The following is a 24,632-nucleotide window of genomic DNA, read 5'->3' on the forward strand; positions in this document are numbered from 1 at the left end:
TTCCTAATCCGTAGGAATTTGCGATTGACAGAGGAGTTAAAATGATTTTTTTTTTTTAAGCAATGCCTTGTTACAATTCAAAACCTAAATTTTGAACTATTTCGGAAAAGCATAACGAACTACTTAGATTTTTATTGGACCGAATAGCGATAATGTAACTAATATAAATGCGTTTCACAGTGAAACATGGATTAAGTGTGATATAATCATCCTGAAACGTTACCTAATGATAGTAATGATCCTTTAATAGGCACTTGCACTTGTCCAAAAGCAAATACATTAGCAACAAGCACATGATAAATTGTACCTAAAGTAGTACTGTAGGTAAAGGTACGCAATGTGACCAAACTTTAAAGCTGCATGGTATGATTCTACTTCTATATCTTTTTTTTTGAGTTAGTTAGCTATGTTTACGCAGATAAGTTAAATTGGGTATAAGTTTCTGAATGGAGTCAAATGTTCAGAGAGAAAGATTGTTAAGTCTTTTAATATGAGATCGTCGACTATAACGGAATTTTAATGATTTATTGTTATTAATTGAAAAAAATTAAACAGGGTAATTAGTACCTACATCAGAGCAGCTTAAAGTTGACATAAGTAACAAGTTTTAATTAAAATGGAAATACATGGTAGAAATATTTATTTAATATGCCAAGTGACAATATTACGTAGTAAGGTATCAGAAGTTATCCAGTATGGATATGCGATTAAATACAAAGTACTATTATTGTCATGCAAGTCAAAATTATATTTCATGGACCCGAGATATGGAAAGAATAATAATTGTTAACGGTACGAAGTACTTTTTAACGTTTTGATGTAATTTGTTAGGACCAATTATGTATGTTTCCCGGTTAGATTTCAAAGAAATTACGTAATTTCCTGGGAGTCAAAATAAAATTAAAATTATTTTGACTGAATACTTTGTTTTTGAAACATAATAGTATAGGAATCAAAAATGTGATTGAATTGAGACTGAACGTAAAACCCTTATATATCAGAATCTAGATTTAATAAATCAAAAAAATGTTGAGTAATTGCTATTTGGATGCACATTCTACACAAATCTTAGTTACTGAAAGTTGAATATAATATTTGTCTTCGTACAATATAGTTAATTTAAGACTGAGTAAGTCTTGAAGATACATGATCGAGAAACGTAGCATTACATGAATATGTGGCTCTAGTACACAGAGTGTAAATCCTGAAGTAATTTAAATACACTAATGAAAATGATAACAGTTGATTGGACGTCATATTTTAACTACATATTTAATGCAGATCTTTTGTGTAGCTGATGAAGCCGTCTGTAAAAAAAAATACCCAGCCAATTGTTAGCTATGGTTTTTTCTTCATTGGAGTATAAATAAATTAGTTTGGCATTATTGAGAAAACAAGCTAATTAGGTATATATTCTGTGAAAACGATTTCCATATAATGTCATGATTCGTGTTAAATATAAATAAAATTACAGACATAGTTTTTTTTATTATGAATTTGAAAAGGTATATTGTTGAGCCAAAAAAAAGAAGACACGTAGTGCAAAAACATTCAGTACATAGGTAAATTGGTACATATATTCGTTTGTGTAGAAACCATGAAGCTTAATGATTGATTGTATGAAGCATAACGAGTTGATGCGGGTACGAATCCCGCCGGAAGCGTAATTTTTGCCTTTTTTTTCTCTTCCTTCAAAATAAAAACTTGAAGAGTCGTTAGTAAACTTTTCTGGTTTAAAAAAAAAATTACTAAGCCAGATGACATTTCTAGAAATATTATTTTCCATACCTGCGAATAAAACAAGTAACTAGAATGATAAATGTCATAAAATAGTAAAAGATATATTGAAGTACTTGGTGTTTGCTTAATTAATGATGGAAATGATGGAAAATGAACGTAAAATTGAAAGTTTTTGAAAGTTACCTGACTTGTGTGGTACTTTCCATAACATTCGTGGTAAAAATATAACACAAAAAGTGATCACCTGAGTTTATACGATAATTATGATACTGATCGCAATAATATAGTAGTAATCTATATTAGCGCATAAAAAAAGAAATACATAGATTAATAATGATTGTTAATAGAACTTAATTGAAAATCGTATGATACTTATTTAAAATAAGTAAGAAGTTATGTATGTCCGTAACTAACTGATGTATATTCAACGTGGTGTTCAATTTTAGAGAAATCAGAAATTATTTTATTGGCCGAGTCGCGCTGCTGAAGATAGATAATAATAAAGACAATACGATAATTCAGTTAAGCGTAAAATAACTGTTGGATGTAAATAATTACTCGTATTATAAAAGTGCTCAAGTTTAAGTATAGTTTTGAAATATCAATGTATTATTTCTAAACTAATTGAAATGCAGAAAAATAAAAATAAATTGCAAAACGTAACTTTTAATGATGCGAATCTTTTAATAATTGATGATGAATAGTGTCAAAAAGAAATAAAAACATCTTACCTCTGAAAATCAAGTTACCGAATTTAGCTCGTGTAGACGGCGATTGAGTCTTGACTAATGAGTTAATGGCGATGAACACATTGCATATCAGTTAAATAAGAGGTATGGGTCAATTTGTCAACCGCGGTCTTAAAAGTTTGAACCCTGTGTCAAGAGATGGCATTAAATGCATAATCTTGTCTTTAGCAACAAGCTTCCAGAATACTTTATTTTTATTTGATAGTTATACTATATAGATAGTAAGAGTATAATTAACAGCCGGTTGAGACAAGAAAGTTAATTAATTTACAACTTACATGAGGATCAACATAAGTTTCGTTTGTACTAACTTTGTAAACATATTAGATATAGATTTGACAGAACATGGTGTGAAGCCAGAGATGAGTCTCATTTTTTTCTGTAAAGATTCATGAACATTGGTCGAATCCAATAATAGTAGTTGTTTTGTAATTAGTAAACTGGATCAATGAAAAATATGAAAAAAAAACCGTAATGATGAACATAATGATCCATTGTTAGACATACACCGAAAAAAAAAGTTTCCAAAATAGTAAATGTTGTCCTTAGTACATGTTTTGCCAAGTTATGTGATCAATTTCTATGACATTTGATAATAAAAACTGAGGTATAACTCAGACACCAAATGAAGCGATCGTCAACCGTTGAGAATGCGCGTAAAACATCCTAAATCTTAATTTTAAAGGGAATGTTTCATTAACAACCTACATGAGAATTTTTTGATGAAAATATCTAGTAAGGAGTATTTTGAAATTTTGAAAAAGTTGCAACAAAATTGAATAATAAATGTTAAAATCAATTTGCTAATATGTAGTAATATGCCTACTTGAAAAATAAATATTTCATTTTCATTTTCATTTTTTTTTCATTTTTAGTTAAGTCCCAGTAGTAGACCTGACTTAAGTATCATGTTTAATTAAAAGTCTTTAACAAGCGACTTTTCGAATTTTCCTAATGTGGATTATGTTACTATAGCTATGCATATTTGGTAAATGTATTAATATTGAGTGAAAATCAGTGAAATCACTGTTATTCAAGATTGACATTTTCGTAATAAATGGTCTAATAGGTATTGATTTATTATTAATAATTTTCTCACTTCCCTGAAAAAAAAATGCCTTGAGATATTGTAGTACGAACGGATGAGTACAAAAGCACAAGTAGTAGTAACCAAATGTACCTTCAAAAAAAAAAAAAGTGTTTCGTTTTTTTTCTTTATGATATAAACCATAAGTATAATATCGAAAATTACCTTACGATATGGATACACAGAAAATTATTGTAGGTGTGGAAAATTTAAACAGTACTTGGGTTGAAGCTTGAAAGGGAATCATACATAGTCTAACGTCATAGGTTCTAGAACTGATCGTTCCGGGAATGTTGAGTATAAATGATTGGATTAGAATCATTCTACTCAACATAATATAATTGATGAAGCAGAAAATAATTAAATGTTTAATATAGGTGTAATGTGAGAAAGACACGTAATGGTCGAAGGCAAGCGATTTTTGGCTGTGACATTAGCATTTAGCAATGACATTAGGTAATATGTAACGTACATTTAAGTGATGCTAAAACGAGTTTAACAAAAAAACAAACAAAAATTTACAACTATAAATTACATAAGAATATTATTTCCGCTTGATTTTAAACAGAATAAGATTTTTTTATTGACTAATTACTATAGGTTTTACGTAAGCATGCAACAAAATAAACGAATGTTGACAAGTAGGTGAAATATCTGAACTGAATTCATAACTAGATGAGAATGATGAAAATCGAACACGAGATAGAATAAATACCAAGTCATTATTATGAACAGAAATATACATGCAACAGACCGAATGTCATGATAGTCTTTTGAAGTAGAGATTATATCATCATTTTATTTAAGACGTTGTCCGGAAAATTTATGTAACAGTTGTATATTTTCTGTTACAACTTCCACAAAACGGTATTACGAAAAACAAGACTGTCAAAATAAATAAAACGGATCTAGCTTTTCTTGTTTAGGTTCGTGCGCCGGAGTCATGCACGAAGCTGGATGGCCGAATGTCATGATTTATTTATAATTACACTTATGGTAACAGTAAATTACATTTGAAGTGTGGCAACATTATTACGTTACCCTAAAAATACACGGGTTATTGGTAAAATAATATTATACTACTGGCAACACGGCGGTAGGTTCAATAAGTGGTGGGGATGATGGCAAGACGGGAGAGAGACACGACCGGCTCGTTCACTTGGGTCGAGGTGGTCGAAGAGAGCACATCGTAAAAGATCTATCAAATAAGTGTATCTGTGAGTACCCCTTGTTGTGTAGATAATATTCAGAGTAGGATAATGGTGAAGCTCCACACTACTAGTTCATTTGTCTATGTAACGCTATGAACTATAAATAATAAAGGAACGGCTTGATATATAGAAGGCGCATTTTGTGTCCTCGGTACGACAGGGTAGGTACATGTTTTAGTAGTAGGTATAGACTCTTTAAGAAATTTTTAGGCCCTTTTCACAAAATCTCATAGAATAAAACTAGAGACAGGGCACAGATTAATAAAAAAGTTACTAGACAGGGGCAAGTTATGGATGTGCAAAATAACTTGCCATACAAAATGAAATGAATGATAACTTCCATTTGGTAGTACATAACTACAAGTTTCTTTTCTGTGTACCTTCATATTACTTAACTATAAAATGTCCTTAATGCCAAAATTATATTCTCTGTCTACAAAGGTGAATAAACCTCAGTAAGAACATAAACCATCAATTACCTACAATTTTATTATTGAACTAACTGCCGCCTAGATTATAGTACTTAAAAGTGTCAGCAAAAAGTAAGGGCAGGAAATCTTCGATTTGAGAGCTCTCCTACTAATTGCGTCGACGTAGTAAAAAGCTTGATGCTTCGTTCTTTTTCTTTCTCTATATATTAGTTATTTATGGAGTTGAGTTCTTTGTCATGTAACGGGTTGAGTTCTAGAGAAAGATTTGAAATTTAAATCCACTAATATAAATAAATAAAGGCACAAACTGTAGATAGTACCTTTGTAAAATGATGCGATATTATTTGTACCTAGGTATTGCTATACATTTTATTAACATTGACATACATACATACATACAATCACGCCTGTTTCCCATATAGGGGTAGGCAGAGCACATGAAACTGCAAAAGTTACAGTGCCACTATTGGCTTATTAACATTGAAATATTTGAAATATAACTTTGGAGGCAGAATAATTTTGATTGCTCTTAGTTCAATTTAGATATTTTTCGCTTGCTCGCTCAATTTAAGAACAACAATAACAACTTTGGTCCCCTAGTGAAATAAAAAACTATTTCCTTCTATAACATTACCTATTCATTTAAGAAATTACTAAACTTAATTTTTCAAATAAGTACATAAAGCTTTAAACCGGTATGTTTAAGACTGTAAATCGAATGAACTAAGTTAAGTGTATAGGTAGTTGGGGTTGCAAACGATGTCGAACTAAAAAGTACGAAGTTGCTTATTAGTTTTATAACTGATCAAATAAGTGGATAAGTTTACGCGTTATCACTTTTTATTATTATTTGGCTACAATAGCTTCTTTTCGTATAACTTTATTGTATCCTTAAAAAATAATAGGGAGAATTGAAATACCAATAATAACTTGATGTGTATGTGTATAAAATTGTGCTGAGCCATCGGGTTTAGTTTTTTTAGGTTACTACGCGCGTAGCAGGGTCAATCAAGGCCAAATATACTAAGTATAATCGTATTTTATTTTTTTAAATCATGTAATACTTTCATAATATATCACTGTCATTGTCAACCCCCAATATGCCCCAATCATAGGCGAAATACAATACAGATATCACTATCAGACACCCCAGACACCCGATATACACCGATCCATCCGCCTTCATTCAAAATCAAGTGTGCCAACGTGACAGCTTTCCATTCGTTCAAATCAAAGGGTGGCTAGGGTAAAGGCGCCACGCGACGATCGCGTGAGGCGCCGACTGGGCTGAGCGAACGATTACCTCGACTACACGAATAATGTCGCGCGTTTTTTTTTTTTTCAAGTTTAAATAAATAAAATAAAAAATAAGTTGTGGACAGTTTTAAAACGCGTCGCGTGATCGAACTCGTTTAATTGGGGTGTGGGAAAATAATTTGGGTGATATGATTCTTGTGTTTATTTTTTGCAATGCGAATATAGAGATATTTGCGATGATTATGACTATTATTAAGTCATAAAAGTAATAAAAGTATTAACTTTCGATTTTTATCTTTAACCCCGACGCAAATACGACGGGGTGTTATAAGTTTGACGTGTCTGTCTGCCTGTGTGTGTCTGTCGGTGGCATCGCAGCTTCCGAACGGATGAACCGATTTAGATTTAAAAAATTTTGTTTCAAAGCTGAATTAGTTGGGAGTATTTTTATCCATGTTTCATTGAAATCGATCCACTATGTCGGGGTTTTTATTAAAATTTTAATTTTATGGTTTAATAACTATGTGCATTGGTAAATAAGATAATATATGTGAGTACAAAAGATATATGTTATAAAAACTTGTAATGTGAATAAAATAATGTTTATTTTCCTTTTTTAACCGACTTCAAAAAAGGAGGAGGTTCTCAATTCGACTGAATGTTTTTTTTTTTTTTTTTATGTATGTTCCTCGATATCTCCGAGAATTGTGGACCGATTTTCAAAATTTTTTTTTTGATCGAACGGGTATAACCCCGAGATGGTCCCATTGGCACCAAGTCAGGGTCTGATGATGGGATCCTGGAGAAATCGAGGGAACTCTTCAAATGTTATAGGCACATGTAATGTTTTCAGTGTATTTTTCAAAGGTAAACCAGTATTTACGCCTGATAGTAATAATTTTATGTGGCTGAGCTGATGATGGAAGGTCAACTCCTCAATGGTTAGGAGTTAAAGGATAATTCTTTCACTAGTGTACATGTATTCGGACTGATACATATAATATCAATAGGAACCACTAAAAATCAACAAATAAATAAACTTTTTTAACAAAAAATAAAACCGCCTTCAAAAATAAGCGCGTTACAAAACACGGAGAAACTAAAAAGCAAAAAATAATAAACCTTTGAATTCAGATTTCTTATCGTATTGCAATAATCTAAACATCCAAATTATAAACAAATCAATTATTTTTGGAGTCGGTGCCAGCCTGCGTATGGTTGGGTGGGGCAAACAGGCAATAGCAAGGCGACGAACAGGTCTGGTACCGACTGCAAAAATAATTGATTTGTTTATAATTTGGATGTTTAGATTATTGCAATACGATAAGAAATCTGAATTCAAAGGTTTATTATTTTTTGCTTTTTAGTTTCTCCGTGTTTTGTAACGCGCTTATTTTTGAAGGCGGTTTTATTTTTTGTTAAAAAAGTTTATTTTCATTGTAAAGAAAGGAGTTTAAGCTAGCGTTGCGAGTTTCATAAAACCAGCCTTTTCACGGGTGCTTTAGCTACAACAGCCTTCAAGATGTTTTCTCCACGTTTTACGTTATTTATATTAAAACTTGCTCGCTTTTCACTTCAGTTTTGTCTACCATGAAATAACAAGGGGCTTTTACTGAACAATATCTTATGGACGTATTTTATTGCGATGAATATTATGAACATTGTTAGTTTACATGATGCAGCAACTAGTGAAAACCGAATAACATATTGGTACTAAATCTTCACGCCTGAAAAAAAATTACATAGTTCGTTTCAGCAGAATTTTTCGTTTAAGAATCTTATAAGTCTTTTAACTCTTACGGTAGATATCGCTTCGTGTTCTATTAACCTAAGTGGTCGAAAATTTCGTTAGCTGGGTTGAAGTCTTGGTGGCTCAGTTGGCAGAGCGCTGGAGTATCGATACAGAGTTCAAGTATCGCCCAAGTCAGACATTTTCCACTTTTAAAATTTATTCTAACCCTAGAATTTTTATAATCAAATAGTGTTTTAATGTATATTCGTGTACAAACCTATCGGCCGTCTTTCATTTCAACCCTTCCTATTACGTAGGCACATGTTTAGTTTCTTTTTTTTATTTAAGTACATTGTGTATTCGTTTCAATAAGTAGGGTAAGTTTTACGTTAAAAATATTCATATATTCTGACCGGAAGGCGGATGCTCGCACCTGTGCAAATCGTAAATAAGTTTATGTATTTATCATTTACATATTATGTATTGCATAAACTGATTGGTGAAACTTGATGTAACAGCGACCTTAAATAAGGGAGTTATGGCCTTGTGACAATTAATTGATTAAAATCACCTGTGACCTGTGACTTTAGAAAATGTATGAACTATTGCTTAATTTAAATAACTTATTAAGTAGTCTTGTATCGCTGATTTAATATTGTGCACGAGTACTCCTATGATTTGATAGGGCGTAAGTTATTTTAGGATAGACAGACCCAAATAATTTAGTGAGCAGTGTGCACTTATTAAATATAGTTACAGCTCTTTAAGTGTTGACGACAGAAAAAACGTACTTAATATATACCTTTCGTATATGCATAAATATTTGATATTGAGACGTAAGCCGCACTGAATATCTTTTATGTGTCACATAAAAAAAGCTTCTTGCGAGTTGGTAGAAAATTACAGTCCTTTCATACCGTTTCATGCGCTCCAAATGTCAATTTTGCGATGAGATTGAAAATAAATGTAGTTACATGAAATTGAAACATTTTTCTATGATCATAAGCAATAATCGATTACCTTTTGAACCATATAGTCGCACGAACTACAAATACCGTTATAACATCGAAAGAACATTGACCGTAAGGTCATAGAGTACAGACTCGAATATTTGAACGTAAAGAATGACCCGACTTTATCTTAAAGCGTTCGTGTTCTGAATTTGAAATTGGCATCGAAAACTTTAGAACTGCGGGTCGTATTTATTCTCTGGAAACGTGCTTACCTGTGAATGACTCTACAAAGTTTTATTTGCTGTTGACAGCATCGCTTCCCGTCTTAGAATGGAAGTGAAGTTAGTATGAAGTAATGTTAGTTCAAGTTTTCACCGACATATCCAATAAGTTTGTGGTGCTTTATCTAACTGTTAGATTAAATTGAGATGCGGAACTTTTGACTTTATAAGGCTTTGGGTGGTTTTGGAATTTTGTGCGCTCTTGAAGAAAACTCGGTTTCAAGACTGATAGCATAGCATTTTTCTTTATATCTTGTGCCGTGTAAGAGCTAGAAAAATGAATTGGTAAAGTTAGAGTTACTTAACAAACTTTAGCCGTCTTTGTATAGACTATTTGTTCTTTGAATCGGCTAAATTCTGATTTAATGTTGACCTTTATATATGTGTACTCTTTATTTTTTTGTTTGAATTCAAATTTTATTACCATAATCAAATCCTCTTTTATTTTAACAACATCGTTACCCACGTCGAATTGCAATAAATCGCCAATTCTCAGCGAGTCGGCTAACTTTTATCAATGTTTGTTTATGAGAAATCGTAGGCAATATATTTAACGTTATCTAATTTATTCATTCGCTCCAGTCGTTACGTTGGCCCTATTTTATAACTCAGAAAGTTACGGGTAACTTCAGTAACTTGGTGTATTTTACGTTACTGAAACTTTGATGCAAGGGGGCAATAGCGTGTAGGCCCAGAAATTTCGTACGTGCCTCTTACATCAGTTACATCTCCCCATTCCGAGATGAGGAAGACACAAAATGCGTTCTTTTTTTCTTCTTATTTTTTTGCTCCGCTAATAACTTTTGTTTTTATTGAATTTTTAACGGCGTTGTCTTTATTTGGTTTCAATGTTGTTTTAGGTAGCGAGTCAATACGGTTATACTTGTATTTTCTATGCGTGCTCATGTTTTATGAATGATATGTTAATATTGGATAGAACAAGTTTAACTGTCACAGGCTATGCAACACATAGTTGATAGAATTTACACTACGTGTGTAACAAGTACATGCCTACACCTACGTAGCCTATTGTAGCTAACAAACATATTTGTATTGTCCATATCTTTTACCGGTATTAAAAAATGCTATACCTAAATATATTTGTATTTAGTTATAGCACATTATTACTTTCATGTAACCCGGCACCCGTCCAATTTTGTAGTTGAAAAACCCTTATGGCCGTACTCATATCCGTCTCATCCGTATAGGTAGGTACTTAACGGCTCAATAAGGCGGAGGGGCATTTTTGATCACATTTTCGCATTATTGCGTCTCCTTAGCATGAAAGTCCTTCGCCCTGAAAGGAAGGATCACGCTCCCAGAGGACGTGTTTCGTTGTGAGCACTTTCAGCCCTGCCCTATATTCCCTATTATGAGCGTCTAATAGAACACTTATTGAAGCGTGTTTGTTTGTTTAGAAAAAATGTTGCAAGAGTTTCATACTACAATGTAATATCGAAGCTTTAAGAACACCTCACATTTCTTCGAAATGGCTGAAGTTGAAATGGCATCACGATTTACCATGAAGGCCACATTCCCTGTATGTTGCTGTACGAGGGCTTGTGATTATTATTTCAACATCACGGAGCAACCAGTAACGATTTTCTTCCAAAATAGTTCACTCTTTCCGTATCCGTATCTGTTTTACCAGTATAACCAGTATTACTAACTTACCAAGTATTACCACTTTTACAGTGCTTTTACCCTAATCCTTGTTTACAACGGTAATAAAATTCTAAATACATAATATCAATATCATTCACTCGTTCACCTGTACTTTTTAAAATGTTACCAGTAACTGTATTTTACCCTACAAATAGGGACTCCCAATATTTTACCAGATACGACATTCCATGCGTAATTAAATTTTCTTTGTAACTACCGTTGACATTCTGTTAATTATAATCAAAGTAATCTGCTTCCCTTGACAATGTTCCATGGAGTTTACTAGCCCAAGGCAACTGCAAATTCCAGTTTTCATTTGAACGTTGCAGAAAGCGCTTTGAAGTAAATTAACTCGGTAATATTAGAACGGGAATAATTTTACCCGCATTAATGTCAAGATAAACGTATCCCGGTGAAATTAAAGACTAAATTCGCCTGTCGTAATTCATGAACCGCATATTTACTTCTGTTTTCACCGGAACAGTGGGTCGACAATCTAATTTGGGAGGGGGTTCTTTAATTGGGTCATAATTTTGTAGTGAGTTTTGTTTGTTATGGACCCTGTGGTGTTGTTGCGCCTAAATAGGATGTAGTTATGTCAATTCACGCATACTTAAAGCTAATTTTCGACACGAGCCGCGCACGCCAGAGTCACTGATGCGTGCTACCTTTTTATAATTAAGTTTTTATTCGATAGCTTCAAGACATTTTATGGTCACACGGAATTGTTTTAGTTTAGGCGTTTATGTTCAATAACAAAACGTTTTTGTCAAATTAAATACAAAAAGACATAATAGCGAGGTCAGTCACGTTCGGAGTCCTTTTGAATAAGATAAAAGACAGTTGTTCGACTCGGTCTTCTGTGACATTCGACTTGCTCCGTGAGTCTCTCGGTTAGACTATTTCAAAAGGATTTTGACCTTTATGCGGGCTGTTTTATAATGTACCTATTGGATGTGGTGTTTGCTTGTGTAAAGCAATTTGCAATGTGTGCATGGGTGGTGTTAATAGCCTCAGTAGAGCGGCTGAAGCCATTACGTAGTTTCATTTTCAAAAGCATCGCTGTGTAGTTTCATTTTGTAAAGCTAAGTCACCTTTCGCTGGCATTAATTAATGAATTATTAACACGCTAAAACAATTTGTCTCTGCTCGACGGGTAGCCAGGGGAAGTTACTTGACCACAACGGAAACCTTTGTCCGGCCTAAGTATCATACCCTAACAATGAAGGGAGGTGAGAGCAGCACAGGTCACGTTCGGATATCAAGTTACGGCATTATTCTCTTTCCTATTCATCGAAAAAAGTAACTTACTCCGTATAACCATGTAGGTAGGTTCTCGTTGTTTTGTTCGCCTCGCCTTTGTAAGGGCATGAAAACCAGTTCCCTATATAGTGCGTTAGGTACCCGTGGCGAGACAAAAGCAGTAAATTGGGTATGATGATATGCGCTATGTTGTAGTGCAGAGTTTATGAGGAAGCTTTTTTGTTTTTACTCCATGTTGTAGTATGGTTACAAGTATGTTGCTTATCTACAGCAGCATTGCACCGGATATGTTATCAAAATGATTTGCGGACGAGAAAATCGCTATTAGGCACAATGACCTGAAAAGATAAATGCATTTTATCAACGGAACTTCAACTTCAGCATGTAACTTATGATTACCTTTCTCGAGTAACAATAATCGAATTATGTATGACTCGTTTTATTATTAATGCTTATTACGCGAATTATTGAGGAACTACCTATATTTTACAAGTTCCTGCATTAGCTTCAATCGTTACTAGATATTTTGGCAAATTGTGAAAGTTAAGACGTAATACATAATATCAATATCATATCGGTGCGAATACGATGCTAACATGAATATTGATGGTGCCAATATTACTAGTAAACGCCAAGTTTTATTTTCTCTCCTATCCATGAGTGGAAGAGAAATTGGCGAACGCAAGACAATTAAATGTTTGACTTTGAAGTTGTGCTTCTTCAACAGTTCTCTAATATAACTTAGGTTTACTAGATTTGTTTATCTAGTTAATAATAGCAGCTAAGTTTATACTTAAACAATGGATAACCGCTGAAATGGCTAGAATTGGACATTATCATCTTGAAATAAGATTTACGTATGGCCAGCCAACTGTGTCTGCGATGGTACTCGTGAAGACAGTGAAATATTCGATCACTCCGCCCACTGCCAACGAGAGCGTTGCTGGACGCACGCACGACTCGAGCCACGTTCGATTACTTCCCCGTAATTTGTAATTTCGCTTCCTAACCGTGTCCGACGGTCGAAGATGAAAGTGTGTTCCAACTTAAACATCGTTGTTTTAAAAATACTTAGTGAAACTCGTTTGGCCGTGTATATGTTTCGAATAATGCCTTTGAAATTCCTTGTATATCTATTAACTTTTAGAGATCTATGACTTTCATAAGAGCATTATGTTAATGCCTAAATTGAAGAATAAAGAATTTCATTTCATTTCATTTCATTGAAACCTTATTAAACATTATTATAAAATTTCCCGTATTAGATTTGTATTTTTCAAACGGATCAAAATACTTATTTTAATTAACTCGTTACTCGTTTTTCCTATCGCTCAATTAGTGTTACCACGAACAGGGCAGTAAATGTTACCATCAACCATCAACTCATTTACGACAAAAACTGGCTTAGTTTCGTGTTTTCACGTTCAAATTTGATCGTTCGACCTTGTCGCTAAGGGAATTCAACCGTGATACTAAACGTATCAGCCCAAGGTCTGAGAAAGCTTGTAATTCTTCACAGAGCGTTACCCCCGACCCCCGGGCTGTTGCTAACAGATTTCGATTACGATTTATTGAATCATGTTGAGGTGTCAAGGGGTTCACATAACCTAACCTAGACTTGAGAGGCCAGTCACTTTATCGATTGCATGAGTAATAATATCGTATTTGCTACTGACAAAATAACGACCCGCTGTGTAATAACATAGGCATCATGACATGCAGTTCACATAATGATTAAGACATAACTTGATTTATTATTTACTTACTTTTACAACCTATTTAATCAAATCATGAATACAACGGAAGTCTAATAAATCCGTAAGGCTCATTGTTTAGATGCGTAAAAACATATAATGAGAATCTGATACAAGGCCGAGTACTAATTAAGCATCATGATGGAATACTGATGATATTGATATTGATAAGGAAATCCTTTTTAATCTAAATAATACCCTGAACTACGTATCTTTGTATTTTAACACGCATGTTATCCCTACATTAATTCAGACGCTAGGTAATGCATAGAAGTGCATTTAGCTTTTTGTGCCCTTTCTCTCTCAATACACGTGTCGGCAAGAGGGTTGGAGGGTGACGGGTATAGAGGAGGTTTGCCGCCTAAGCTCAAAGCCGCCCGCCCGCCCAGTCGCTTCCAGTGCGCTGCCCTGTTCGCAGTGATTTCACCTGTTACTGTTGACAGTCCCTTAGAAAACGACAAAAATAGACAGTAAAAATCCAATATCCCGGCTTTTGTTCAGAAGTGGTCGGGTGTTGCACTGCCAATTAAAAACGCGATGGATTGGTAAGAGCTTCACTTATTTACGAGTTTTCAATACATTTTTTCAGTCTATGCGGCGTATGCAGAAAAGTTGTTTGCTCATTAAACATGCATGAAAATTATTTTAATACGCAATATTTGCTCATGTATTGTGTATATTTATTTTGCGACAACCTTCAGCGTGATTATCATTAGTATATTTTCGGTTATGATTTGGGTTCAACATGCGAATCTCTCGTAAACCTATATTTTGTGGACATGTTATATGTACTAAATTGGAGTCTTGTTCAGAAGCTCTCTCATTATTCTAATTTCGTTATCTGTGTAGGCATTCAGAGATTTATCATTAATGATAACGATGTTTTGAAATACGTGCTTTGAAGTTTCAAATAAGGACGATTTAGATTGAATAATATTAATTTCCTTTCATTTTAATCCATTACAGTTTTCGTAGAAAACAAAATTCTTTGATAAATTTGATTTTTTCGAGAATATGGAAATCCGGCATGTAAATAATTCTAAAAAATTATACGACCCAGACAGGAGTGACGTGTCATGTTTTTGCATGTCGTCATCACACACTCCCGTATGCCGGATGACGCCTCCTGCCGTCAATTGTTCTTCAGAGGAAAGGGGTGACACCCTCCTACGCATTCTTCATTCAAGTGGAAGCTGAGTTACCCATACACTTTCTTTTGTCTACCGCACACATTTTTTTCACAAATGACGTCGCTGTGTTATTATGGTTTTATAATATAACGCCTAGAAGGTGAGCCGAATGACCGTAGTGAAACTAATTTGTGCTATCCTCTTTCCTTTTATGGTTGAAGTAAATAAATAATCTCTTTTACTCGATTATAATAAGAGCAATGTAAGTGTCATGATTAAGACATTGTATTTTGAAACATCCATTTAGTTTCAAATACGTGCCATAATGCTCAGGGCAGGGACACTAACGGTGTCTGCTCAATTTAGAGTCTCATTAAAAGTTTACCGTCTGTTGCCTATGAGTATACATGTATCACATGTATGTATGTGCTGCCAATTCTTTATAAGATAATTATCCTCACATGTAGCAAGTTGAAAAATGCATACACAACCCTTCCGTTTTAATCCCCCACGTCAAATTACCCTACGTAATTATACCAGCGACTTAGGGTGCGTTTTTTTGTCCAGGATTTCGCAATAGTGGGGTTACATGTTAGGGGTTTTTACGTAATGCGGTAGGTATGCTACTATAGGTTGCGGTTTTAAAGAAAGCGACGACATTGCGATTACGGAGTTTGATAGATATACAATCGGTAGTTAACAATTTACGACCGGTTTTCCGTACATGATTAATTACTAACCAGAGTAACCAGGTTATATGTAGGTTGGTTGGTTTTCATTCTTGTTATATTTATATTATATTTCATTGTTACAGTTTACTGCCTGGGTCGACGCCGTGATCTTCGTGTTTAGTCTCGACAACGAGGTCAGCTACAACACAGTTTCCAACTACTTCAACAAAATGTCTCACTATCGAAACTCTGCCGAGATACCGATTATTTTAGTTGGAACACAAGGTAAGCGGTATTGATGCTATTTTGTTATAATGCAAGTGTGTTTTTATCGTATGATACCGATGTAATTATCTATTGACAAATAATCTTTAATGAGTAATCATAATTACGTCGAAATTAAACTCAAGACATTTAATTCCTTTGTAAATTTATACGATACACGGTATGAGCACGATGTTCCACCTAACCAGTGATTATCGACATACTATCGTGCAATTTCCAGAACCGAGGATGAAAAACTAAAATAAAACAAAGAAGCTGCTCATGCATTTCCGATAGGTTTCCTGTCCATTTACAAAATTGATTGGTTGTTCTTTCAGATGCCATAAGTGAAAGTAGTCCACGCGTCGTGGACGACAACCGCGCTCGCAAGCTGTCAAATGAACTGAGAAGATGCTCATACTACGAGACCTGCGCTACGTACGGATTGAATGTCGAGCGCGTGTTCCAAGATGGTAAGAAAAGAACGAGTTTTTTATGTACCGTGACGTCACGATTGTCCGTCTTTTTTTTCGATCGCCTCGATAACAATGAGGATCGGAATGCTGTTACCGTTTATTTACTTGTATCGTTCGATGGAAATCAGTTAACATAATCGTTTGCATTTGCATGTTTAGTGTTGCGTATGTCTGTCATCGTATTTTTATTAGGATGTGCCCCATTTGATACCGCAACAACAACAGTGGCACGCAATTCTGTTGTATGGCAATATCACCATTAAATGAAACAGCCATGAATTTTCAACGACCTTTGCCTATATTGTGGCTTATTAACTATGTTGTTACTCTATAGCATCCGCTGGCGGAATTTGAACATCGGATGGTAAAATAATACCAAACTCAAGTATAAGTATAGGTACCTATTAGATACTGGGTATATCCTATTTAATTATTTTTAAATGCATGTATTGTATTGAAAAATACGCTAACCATAACATAATCATAGTCAGGTTTTGTGTTCAGGTCGTTGTATTTGACGGAGGATTATAAGACATAGTGAAATATATTTTTTTTCCTTAAATATTGTAAAATAATAAAATTGTCCACTAAGAAACGTAAAAATATCTTCCTTTAATTTTTATCTCTACTCTCAACAGTCTCAATTCAATGAATGAAATGAAAGAAATAGCCGAGGCAGGACACTACCTAGACAAAAACTGGGAGAGTTTTACTCCACAAAAAAAGGAGCCCGTCCATGGGATTACATAATACTGAATGATATTGGACATTTTTTTCCAAGGAACCGTGTAAAGCATCGCGTGTTAGGAATGCGAGACAGTGGATCTAGTTTGGCTGCGGGGGGATTCTATGGCGCGCAGTGGTAACACCGGCCTCCCGCCGCGCGGTCGTCGTTCGTTCTCGTTCATTCGTTCCGCGTTGTTTACATTTTTGACAGTTTACATCGCTTTGTCTTTAAATTCGCGTCGGCCGCTGTCCGTTTTTAATTCGTTATTTAAATCAAATTCTGAATGGAACGATGGATAAAACGCTTATTTTCAAATCGAACATGTCGCCGATAGCGAGCCTGCGGCGTCGGAGCTCGTGCTACAACATTCAAAGAGCTGAAGAGCGTGATCGTAGGAAATCGGCAAAATTCGAATGTGCGTTGATTTGTCGTGTTGATTTTGAGCGGAATTGGTTCAGTGATTTCGTGCAGTGTTTTTAAGTGATGTTTTTTGTGTTTTAGCGTGCCAGAAGATCGTTGGTTCGAGGCTGTCGGCATCGCAGCAATGCCTGACGGGATCGCGACCTGTGACGCCTCAGCCCTTGGCGAACTCTCCCAGTCACAATCATTCCACATTCCTATATAAGGTTAGTGGAATAAACTATAGTTTTGAAAGTGTGTAATATATGTGCAGAGATATTTACTAATGAGTCGACCCGCGAAAGTTGATTTGTGGATGTTTTGGTAACATTCCTATGCATAATAAATCAAAACGCTTAAATCATACATAATGGTTCGTATTACTTTACTAGTTTTTGATATAATACTGATATATGATACTTGTGTAGTCTAGTCATGCAAGTATGTAAACAAACATGTTAACTTTTGCAATGAAACAAGAGTTTGAGGAAGCATTGTTAACTGCAAGTCCATAAAATTAAATTACTATGCTAGTCAGGGCCGGATTAAGGGTAGAGCGAGTGGAGCGGCCGCTCTAGGCGCCACATGGTAAGGGGGCGCCAAAATCGAGAATGTGGAAAAATCCATACAGAAAAATTATACCTACGTTGCGTGGGCGCGCACATATCACAAAATAGCGAGAGGAGTCGGGAATAAATCCAGCTATTGAAAATCTAGATTTGTAATTCCAATTAAGTGGAAAGTTGCACCACATTGCCAACATATACCAACATTCATAAGGGCGCTGTTGCTGGGGCGCCGTAAAAGGGGGATTCTAGCCCTTGACAAACCACATTCTTGTGCGGCGAACGACAAAGTTACGTCGCTATCCAAATGCAAAAATATGAGTCTACCCGATAGTCCAAAGCGGAGTTCCTCATAAAGCCAAAGGCGCAAAACCTCTCAGAGAGGCGCAATTTTGTGGGTCACAGCAGATGGTGAGTGAACTTCAAAGCACTAAGATCACTTAGTGGCAAAATACCGAAATGGGCATCCCCACGGTGACGATCGAGTCCGCAGTTAATCTCTTAATTAACTCTTAGTATTATAAAAATAATAGTGATGGCGAAATATAAGGCCTAAACGTCGGGAACATAGGCGGCCTGTGAAGTCAAAATACCCCAAAATATGTCAAAGACCGCAACTATGACGAAGATAAAAGCTTGAAAATTCGCGGATTCCCCGCTGGCAGGTTGAGTCTTAATAAATCGAGTCGACAGGAAAAAAAAATCGCAATATTTATATGTTCTCTTTTACTTAGGAAAAGTTCTGAATCTGATTTTCTGACTTGCCCACTATAGTGCTCCATTTGGTTTGTTATTTTATGATATCCACATTCAGCCACACTTAGTATACTGGGGTGCGACTGCGAAAGTACAACCTGTTCAACCATTTGTTCCTTTCGTACTCTGTATGATGAAATCCATAAATTCTGTAATTGCGTTAATCTTCAAATTACGGCATTACTATGAAAAAAATTTAACGCTCGCTACGCTCGCGATTTATTTTCCTATAGTGAAACTTCTTCCCAAGGGCGCCGAAACTCAAACTCGCTCTACCTTGATTGAGTGCACGGGCCGGCGCTGATGCTAGTTTTCTAATTGCTGCATACAACATATGTAAAATGCGATCTTTTCCAAAAGCACTCACGCACTGCAGTAATACTTATCAATATTCACCATAGGAGTAATATCATTCATGACATACTTACTATTTGTTTACATTTTAGTATTAAATAATGATATTATTTGAAATTCTCAATAAGGTGTGTTAAGTGACATTCCTGTTTTATCATAATAAGGTGATGTAAAATGCATATTTCTCCACAAAGCGGAACAGGAAATTCGGCAGGATGGAAACTGTGGCAAGGGTATCTATTACTACCCTCGTCTTTTTGACCATTCTACCTTCCTGCATTTGTCCCATACCATAACTTGAATGTAACAAATGGATTTATTTAATGTTATATTAAATGTATCACAAATTCACTCCTGCAAAAGCCCCGGGGTATGTGGATCCATCAGCCCAGGTTATTATTGACACTATGAGGCATGCCTCCTCACAACCGAAATTTAGAAGCAGGTCAGATTTACACCAAAAATGCATTTTGAGTACAGTGCAGGTCATATTACTCACTGTTTTGAAGGACGGGTGGCAGATAAAATCTTTTTGCGGGTCAGACTTGGCCCATGGGCTGTACTTTACCCACCACTGTCATAGAAATATATTTAGAGTTTGCTGGACAATATCAGTCTGTCAGAAGTAAAAAGTGATGCAATACTTTGCTAAATGGCCTCTGTAAACTTTCCCAAAGAATTTCTACAAAAGTTTAACAGTTCTTTTATAGATACACAGCTCTTAGATATTTTATACATATTATAAATTATCCCCGTCCTGGGCTAATCTCTTCCAGAAGTGCCCCACAGTTTTTCGAATGTTTTATAAATTATGATGTGTTTACAAATATGGCCAGAATTATTGATATCTTAATTAATACTGTTTCTCATTTGAAAGTGTTATCAGCCTCATTATGAGTTTGACACATAATTGGTAGTAAATTAATTTCTGTTCAGATAATTTATTCAAGTGATAATATTGTGATGAATATTGATTTGACACAGTTATTCATATTATATAATTTCTTGATTGCTTTCACATTGGTGCCAGCTTATGTCAATATTTCTACAAAATAATGAGCTTATTTATTTTTTTAAGATATTTTTTTAACCCCCGATGCAAAAACAACAGGGTGTTATAAGTTTGACATGTCTGTCTGTCTGTGTGTGTGTCTGTCTGTGGCATCGTAGCTCCCGAATGGATGAGCTGTTTTGAGATTGAGAGACCGTGAATGAGATTTAGTTTTTTTTATTGAAAGCTGTCTAAGTTGGGAGTGTTCTTAGCCATGTTTCATGAAAATCGGTCCACTATGGCAGGGGTTTTTTCAAAATTTTAATTTTGTGGTTAGGTTATTAAATGATTAAATGACTTTTCCCCTCACTAGCTCGGAAACACGTGTTTTGTCCTTTAATACCAGCGGGTAAAAACGCATTTTATCCACTAGTGGGTAAAGTAATTTGACCTTGAATAAAATAAAAATAACTGCTTTAAGATTGATAAAAGAAGGTGAATCTAGTAATAAAGATGGTTTACCACCTGTGGAACTACTGGAAGCAGTGATAAACGCATTTTTTGCGTTGTAGTTTCCTCGCTATAATGAGGGGAAAAGTTTTGTGTTACACTCGGGTACAAATGTTTTACTTCTCGTGTGTTAAAAAACTCGCAAGTTCAGGATTCTATTCTCGAACCACTCGCTTCGCTCGTGGTTCAACTATAGAATCCTTTCACTTGCTCGTTTTTCAATTCCACACTCGGCGTTAAAATACAACTTTGCCCCCTTGTATAACAAATAACTATTATCAGGTATCTTACTACTTTTACAAATAACACACTTAACATCATTTCAACTTTGAAATTCACAATCTGTGACATAATGATAAGATATTGATATGAGTACATGAGAATTCAGGTTTATTATGAAACTGTTATCAATAACATGAGAAAATGTTGTTTTTTCTGATAATGTTTGATTACAATATGTGATTCCCAGGCATAGTATAATCTAGTTTTGATTTGAAATGTTATATAAATAAAACTATGTGACAAAGACAAAAAGTTGAGGAATTAAAAGGAAAATTATAATAATACTGTTTTTAACTTTTTACTAATAAAATAAAATAATTGATAAGTTAAAAAAACAATTCCTTCAATGAGTGCACAACAAATTATTTTCCAAGTCAATACATATTACATATATAAATAAACCTGCGCCTGTATTTTCAAAAGGGGTGGGCAGAGCTCATGCAACTGTTCTGAAACTTGAACTGTGCCACTCTTTCTCTCAAAGGGGTTGAGGTAAAACTATACATGAATAAATCCATACTAAGTAATATTATAAATGTGAAAGTGTGTGTGTCTGTTTGTTTGTCCGTCTTTCACGGCAAAACGGAGCGATGAATTGACGTGATTTTTTAAGTGGAGATAGTTAAAGGGATGGATGGTGAGGGAGGGGTGGGGTGGTATGAGGGGAGGCTAATTTTTGTCTCTTTCTAACGCGAGCGAAGCCGTGGGCAAAAGCTAGTACTGAATAAATACCAATCAAGTCAATCAACTGATATCAATTAAGGACTGAAGGCATTCTTTTTTGACTCCAATCCTTTCCTCAACCGTTTCTGATTAATATTGGCACTCAACATTGTCTGAACCAGGTCACGATTGTATGTGTTACGTCAAGTTATTCATACGCATCTACACATTTGCATGTGCATACTGCATGCCCGTATCACGCTTGGCCATTGTGTTTTGGCAGATATGGCTTGGACATTAAGGCTTGTGCACACCGGATGTAGTGGAGACGAAGACGTGTCTTTATATTCAGTGTGGCCTGGCCTTAAAGAAATTAAGTATATGTGTAAGGTCAAAGTGAAGATCAGGGGGGTTACCATGAAGTACTAGATCCTTTCAGTTTTTTTTTATTATGAATGGGCTTACTCTTGGCCACAGACTAGCCAAAGGTAAAGACGTGGCTTACGAGTTTAGGTTGAAAGAGAAGGACAGAGCTATATTGCCCTCCTAACCTGAAAAGCGCTAATCTCAAACGGAAATCCATAGCCAACTTATACTTAAGTATACCTGACAGTTCGATTTTCAAAATCATTTGGGTTTGAGATAGCGCCACTCGCCTTAGCAGGGCAGTAAATATATAACTGGTACAGCTGTGTCCCTTTCTCTCGGCCTAAACTGAACGGCTTTAGTACTTTATGGTAACACCACAGGGAAAACAGAGATGATGTGATTTTTTTAATATTATAGTAGGAAAGGAAAGAGCTTCATTTATTCTGCTCTATTCCTTAAGTATGCTTACAAAATAAATTCAATAGTTAAAAGCGTTAAAAGAGGTTGTGTTGTAGACGGTCTTCCTTTAAAAACAGTCAACTTCACCTAAATTCTTTGTCTGTTACTTACATAAATTCTTGCTTATATTCCCTAACGGGGTAGGCAGGGCACATGAAAGTGCTCAAGTTTTCACACTTGGCAATTAAGGGGTGGAAGAAAACTAAATTGTAATATTGCAGTGACAGGTTGCCAGCCCATTGCCCGCACCACAATGGAACCCATCATATGCTATGTCTGTTATGTGAAATTATGTGGTTTGGTGAATTTCTTCTATTCCCATGTTTCAATTGAGTCACTTATAAATAACTTCAAACTCTGATAATTCAAACTTGGCAGAATTTACGATTTTGGTATCAAGACTAGAAATATGAATATGAAAAATATGAATACATATAAAAGTAACTGAATAGATTATTAGTTAAAGTGTTTTGTCCCTTTCTGTCATGTTGACTTATGTACATAACCTATTTGTGAGAATCGGACAAAAACAAAACACTTTCAGTAGCTTTCAGGGGGTAAAGAGCTAAGTCGGATTTTTCCGAGTTTGAAGTTCGAAAGTCAATGTTTTGTACATACAGGAAAACCGTTAAATAACTATTTTATAATTTTCCAGGACTCCCTTCCACGAGGCCACCACACGCTCTCAGCCTCCTCTCACCACTTACACCGAGGAGCTTCATCCTTCGACGCCTCCTCAAACAGCAGTGGCATCTCATCTACTCATGTGGTGGAGATTCACAGCACAAACGGCTCAGATACCTCTTCAAGATGGGGCAACTCGCTTGGGAGTCATGGATCGAGCTCTGGGCTTGTGTCTATTGCTACGGAGAATAATAATGTGAAGTTTACACAGCCGCATTGCTTAGGTAAGTTGAACATGTTCTCTGGAGTCGTCACAAGACTTCCATACTGTCTCTGCCTCAGCATAATACAGTGGAGCGTCATCCTTCACTGTCTCCTCAAATAGCAGTGGCATCTCATCTATTCATGTAGTGGAGATCCACAGCACAAATGCCTCGGAAACCTCTTCAAGATGGGGCAATTCCCTTGGAAGCCATGGATCGAGCTCTGGTCTCATGTCTACTGCTACGGAGAATAATAACGTGAAGTTTACACAGCCACATTGCTTAGGTATGTTTTGATCCTGCTATCTCTCCTTTCTCCCGAAGTTTTTGCCTCCATCCTATACCTGATGAATGATCATTTTTTCTAATGCCATTCTTTGCCATCCTGCATAATTATGAACTCCCTAAAGTTACCAGCGTCTAAAAGTTATTATGTATATGGGTAGATAGACCCTTACTATTTAGTGTTTCCTGAGCGCTGACTTACATATCAGTCCTATGGTTACTGCTCAAGTAAATGTTGGCACAACTGGGCCCTTCACTATTTGTCTATTTTTCATCGCGTTGACTAGAGGCCGAACGCTTAAAAGAACCTTGTGTCTAGCGCGAGTCAGCAGGTTCTCCGTACTTCCATAAGTTTCTATTCTGCTAGCACATTCAAAAAGTTTGTTAAAACTATTGTAATTTTGTTCACAGACAATCTCCAAGTCAAAGACAAAGATCTACCAACACCATCATCCACACCCACCACCTCCAGAAAGTCACGGAGAAGATCGAACCTCTTCACTCCATCAAAGAAAGGGGACGACAGGCTAAAGAACGGAGAGCTAGGGTCCGGTCGGGCGATACCTTTGAAACAGGGGTACTTGTATAAGAAGAGTAGTAAAGCTCTCAATAAGGAGTGGAAGAAGAAGTATGTGACGCTGTGCGATGATGGGAGGTTGACGTATCATCCTAGTTTACATGTGAGTACAACTACATTTATAATATACCATATTTTAAGAA

At 35.5% G+C, this 24,632-nt stretch overlaps 1 protein-coding gene across 1 annotated transcript in view; it reads left to right on the forward strand.

Annotated features, from left to right (window-relative positions):
- The window catches only part of LOC125224995 (centaurin-gamma-1A-like), a 126,491-nt gene that overhangs the window by 91,011 nt on the left and 10,848 nt on the right, over positions 1-24,632 (forward strand). The window contains 5 exon segments of the mRNA XM_048128513.1: positions 16,068-16,209; positions 16,527-16,661; positions 17,893-18,017; positions 23,396-23,648; positions 24,324-24,592. Coding sequence (XP_047984470.1) covers positions 16,068-16,209; positions 16,527-16,661; positions 17,893-18,017; positions 23,396-23,648; positions 24,324-24,592 — 924 coding nt within the window.

This window comes from Leguminivora glycinivorella, chromosome 3 (assembly GCF_023078275.1).
Source record: "Leguminivora glycinivorella isolate SPB_JAAS2020 chromosome 3, LegGlyc_1.1, whole genome shotgun sequence".
In the NCBI taxonomy this organism is placed as follows: domain Eukaryota; kingdom Metazoa; phylum Arthropoda; class Insecta; order Lepidoptera; family Tortricidae; genus Leguminivora; species Leguminivora glycinivorella.